Source organism: Euphorbia lathyris, chromosome 4 (genome assembly GCF_963576675.1).
Source record: "Euphorbia lathyris chromosome 4, ddEupLath1.1, whole genome shotgun sequence".
NCBI lineage: Eukaryota > Viridiplantae > Streptophyta > Magnoliopsida > Malpighiales > Euphorbiaceae > Euphorbia > Euphorbia lathyris.
Window position 1 is genome coordinate 72,782,575 of NC_088913.1, and position 4,489 is coordinate 72,787,063.

Genomic DNA, 4,489 nt, shown 5'->3' on the forward strand with positions numbered 1-4,489 from the left:
GTGACTATTATTACTAGAATCTCGTTAAAATGACTATAGGAAAAATCAAATGCAAAGTTGGATGGGTTTGATGTTCAGTAGTGAATTTTTGTGGGATTGACATTCCATTTCTGATATTTAAAGAACGTTGTGTATAATTAATCCTACTATATATGTATCAGATCAGAGTCGAGAAAGATTCCTAAAGAGACACAAATTTCTCCCAATAATTGTTTTAAGACTGGATACATCAATGACCTTGTGAACTTGGTCAGGAAAATTGATTGTTTTAAGATGTCTTGTTAGTATTCAAACTTACTTATAATGACCTGTTACCCTCCTAAAGTTGCTTAAATTGACAGTTTGGTCCTTTAAAGTGATTGCAATATTTATTAGCCCACTCAACTTGTTTAATCCAAACCCTTCTTGTTCGGTAGTTTAATAGATAAGTCAGCCCAATCAATCATCCTTTGAAAGTTCAGAAACCTGATTTCTATCAGCAGGCCCAAAGATTAGCTTCTTACTAACTAGTTTTAGTTTGGATCAGAAGTTGGAAGCCCAAATGAAACATGTACAAATGTAAATAAATCGTCTTCTTCCGATCAAATTCAACACTTCCGATCACAGATAATATAATATAATTGCAATGGCAGAGAGCACTTCCAAATTCAATGCCTCCAGATGGTCTCTTCAGGGTATGACTGCTCTTGTTACTGGTGGAACTCGCGGAATCGGGTCTCTTTCCTTTCCTTTCCTTTCCTTTCCTTCAACACACTCTCTTTCGCTTTATTTAATTTTTCTGATTCAGTTTGGGCCTCCTTTTGTTTTTTGATTAGGAATGCATCGGTTGAGGAGCTCGCAAAACTAGGAGCAAGAGTGCATACATGTTCGAGAAATGAAGAAGAGCTAAATAAGTGTTTAAAAGAGTGGGAAGGAAAGGGTTATGTGATCACTGGTTCAGTTTGTGATGCATCTTCTCGACCCCAGAGAGAGAAGCTGATTCAAGAAGTGGCTTCTATTTTTAATGGCACTCTTAACATTCTCGTGAGTCAAAATCTCATCACAACCCCATCTATTTAGTATATTATCCTATCTATCTTTGATTGCAATATGCTGCAAACTAATTATGTTTGAACTAATCTATGTGACAGTGACGAACAATTTGGTGGTTTTTAATTTGAGCAATGCTCCCAATCGCCTATAACCCTAAATTAACTTATATAAGGATCATATTGCTCCCAATCTCTCAAAATTGGTTGTCGTTATAATTGTGTTATGTGATTTGTATATTCTATCTGATTTATACCATATAAATGCAACAAAAATGAAAATGGTATCAAGTGAAAGTGAAAATGGGATTGTCTTTGTAAATCTTATTGTGAAGCGGGTTTGTCAAAAGTTGGCAGCCTACCGATCTCTATAAAATCCAAGATGCTCAGGAAAAGCAGAAATTTGACACCTTTTACTTTAATTTTGGCACATTTGACTCATTTTCTCAAAATTTGACTATTGGGAGCACTATGGTCCTTGCATAAGGGCTGTAAATAATTGACTGAATTATTGGACTGGTTATCTAAGTAATTATGTCGTTCTCAATATCTTGAGAAGAAAAGCGGAAAATGTAGCGTGATTGTGATACATATCAGTCACGATAATTTTGATTTTGATCTTAAATCAATAAAGAAATAACTTGTTCTCTAGCTTAAGTAGTAAAAATATGTGTGATTGATAAAAGTTAATCATCCTTACAAAATATGGAGCTTAAATACCTTGTCAACCTTAGGTAGCAAAAGACCACTAACTACCTCTTCTAACAATAGGGTAAATAGAGTTTACAATTATAATGGCAAGGCAGTAAATAAATACAAATGGCAAGACAGTAATTAAAGGGTGGCAAAATAGTAAATAAGTGGTGGCAGGAATAGTGCAGTATCGTTGAACTTGGTCCTGAAGTTATGTCACGCAGCGTGTGGAACGTGTGGCCAGGAAATAGTTGATTCCTCATTCGCCCTTCGTGTAGACTTGGGGCACACGCCGTGTGAATTACTTCAAAAGAAGCAGAGAGCTGCTCCACAATCTACACGACGTGTGGGCAGGGTCACACGCCGTGTGGCCCGTTCCCCTCAAATTCCCTCCCTTTCAATTGCTCACACAGAGTGTTGAATAGGTGACACGCCGTGTGAGCCTGTTTCAGAATTTGGCCGGATTGATCATGTTGATGCCCTCGTGAGACTGCTTACGGTCAATTGATCATTCTTCTTGGCTTCGAAACAATGGATGTTGTACTTCAAGATAAGTGTGTGCTTGTATTACAATAAACAGTTTCCGAGTTCATTTGTGTTTGTAAATTGTAATGCTGCAATCTTGGTTTTCTAGGAATGTCATTGACACAACATAATTCCTTGAGTGGTTTTTTCTTATTTAAATGTAATTCTTAGTCTAGATATTGTACGTTTTAAAGGACGAATATCATATCATGGAGCAATTGTCTTTCACATTCAGGTAAACAATGTTGGCACAAATATCAGGAAGCCAACTGATGAGTACACTGCTGAAGATTACTCGAAAATCATGTTAACTAACCTTGAATCTGCATACCATATGTGCCAAATTTCACATCCTCTTCTAAAAGCATCTGGAGCCGGAAGCATTGTATTCATTTCCTCTGTTGGAGGTCTTTTTCACATTGGAAGTGGATCAATTTATGGAGCAACAAAAGGTCAGTTAACCTTGTAATTAATACATTCGTGTTTCGTCTGTGTTATGCATTATTCTGTTGTGTAATTAGTCAGCCTACATAATTTATGTTCACAATCTTTTGTTCCCAGGTGCTATTAATCAACTAGCAAGGAATTTGGCTTGTGAGTGGGCAAAAGACAATATCAGGACCAATTGTGTTGCTCCATGGTACATTAGAACCCCGCTCGTCGAACATGTAATGCTCACTAAATTGCTTTTATCACTTTTTCCTTTTGCTGTCTGGCATACCATTTTCCCTTTCAAAACATTAGCACACTACCCTCATCTAAAAAACACTGCTATATTCTCCGTAATGAGGGCGAACCCCAAGTCTACAAAAGCTTGAAATCAATATTTCATGTAATAGAAGAAAAAGGAAAGTATAAAAAAACTAGCAGAAATCTGGGTGTATCTTGAAGGTGCTATTTCATTTAGGCATATCAAACTAACCCGTTGTTAACTCAGTTATAGTTTCTGCAGATGTAGAAAGGCTTCCTTTTAAGTGTCAATTGAGCTTTTGTGTCATCTTCAGTAGCAAGCAATTAATGCAGAGAACAACTTACTGTTTTAGCCTATAGACTAACAGAACAGCACCTCCGTTAAAGGTGATGCAGCATGAAATGATTGATCTTAAGTTTAGGTCTTCCTTGTCGCCCTGGACCGCTTTAGGGACTGTTTAAAGCTCCCAGCATCTTGTTAACGGCTAAAATAAACACCGACACTTGACACGTTAGAACCACTTGGTGATCATATTTAAGTTCAAATTTGAACCAGGTGGTTCTTAATTACATGTAAAGTATCAATATGTATCAGGATAATAGCTCAGCAATCCAGCGAGATTAGGCTTGGAAGTTAAGAGTTTTTTCAGCACTAACTGAAATTTTATAATCCTAATGAAACTACACTCAAAATTTATGAACAATAAGTATTCTTAACCAGCAATGTACCTTCGAAGTATCTATGCTGCACCTAGTTGATGTTGAGAACCTGTTGCTATAAAACTTATGGGCAGACCTTTTGACAGAAGTTGTTTATATTCATGTCTGTATGTCTCCCTGCAGTTGATCGGTAACGAAGAGTTCTTAAACAAAGTAGTATCTCGAACTCCTCTTCAGCGTGTTGGAGAACCGACAGAAGTCTCAGCTCTTGTAGCATTCCTTTGCCTACCTGCTGCCTCTTACATTACAGGACAGGTTATATCCGTTGACGGAGGAATGACTGCCAATGCATTCGACTCTGGCATGAGACTAGATATTAGTTGAAAATGCATTGTAATTTGTAAGCATCATGAACGTGAGGTTAGTAATATTGGCTTTATGTTTTATATTTGAGGAGAAGCAGTTTTTTGCTTTGTTGCAGCTGACTAATGGCTTTCCATTAATGTCTTCAAGTGTTTTTGGCTTATGAAAGTTGAAACCACAAATATTTGAAACTTTAGTTTAATGTTGCCTAAGAAATTGTTGGGACTTGATTTTGAATAAGCAAAATTTATATTAGGTTTTCTTCTACACAATTTGTATTACAGGTTGAATTTATATGTTTTATCGCTCCGGAAGTATTGCTACATTTGGGGTATGTCAAGGCATTGTTTAGCATTTCAATCTAACCCACAAGAAATATGGTGTATGGTTTTAGTTTTTATATATATATATATATATAGAAACAGTAACCTTTCGAAGCTTTCAAGGAAAAACTCATTTTTGGAGTTTTTATGAGCAAATGTTTGTACTCACTTTATGTCACAAAATTATATTTCTTAGTTCCACAAAAC

General features: G+C 36.4%; 1 protein-coding gene across 1 annotated transcript; it reads left to right on the forward strand.

The window, feature by feature from the left end:
- The first annotated feature begins 526 nt into the window (after positions 1 to 526).
- On the forward strand, positions 527 to 4,214 carry LOC136227850 (tropinone reductase homolog At5g06060-like). The gene is made up of 5 exons (XM_066016612.1): positions 527 to 714; positions 816 to 1,023; positions 2,482 to 2,698; positions 2,808 to 2,914; positions 3,780 to 4,214. The coding sequence occupies exons 1-5, from the start codon at positions 626 to 628 to the stop codon at positions 3,978 to 3,980; spliced, it is 822 nt and encodes a 273-aa protein (XP_065872684.1). The 5' UTR covers positions 527 to 625; the 3' UTR covers positions 3,981 to 4,214.
- Positions 4,215 to 4,489: the final 275 nt, after the last annotated feature.

Coding starts and splice junctions, on each gene's coding strand:
- LOC136227850 (XM_066016612.1), top strand. CDS start 626: ATGGCAGAGAGCACTTCCAAATTCAATGCCTCCAGATGGTCTCTTCAG. Junction 715..815: donor GGTGGAACTCGCGGAATCGG/GTCTCTTTCCTT, acceptor TTTTTTGATTAG/GAATGCATCGGTTGAGGAGC. Junction 2,699..2,807: donor AATTTATGGAGCAACAAAAG/GTCAGTTAACCT, acceptor TTTTGTTCCCAG/GTGCTATTAATCAACTAGCA.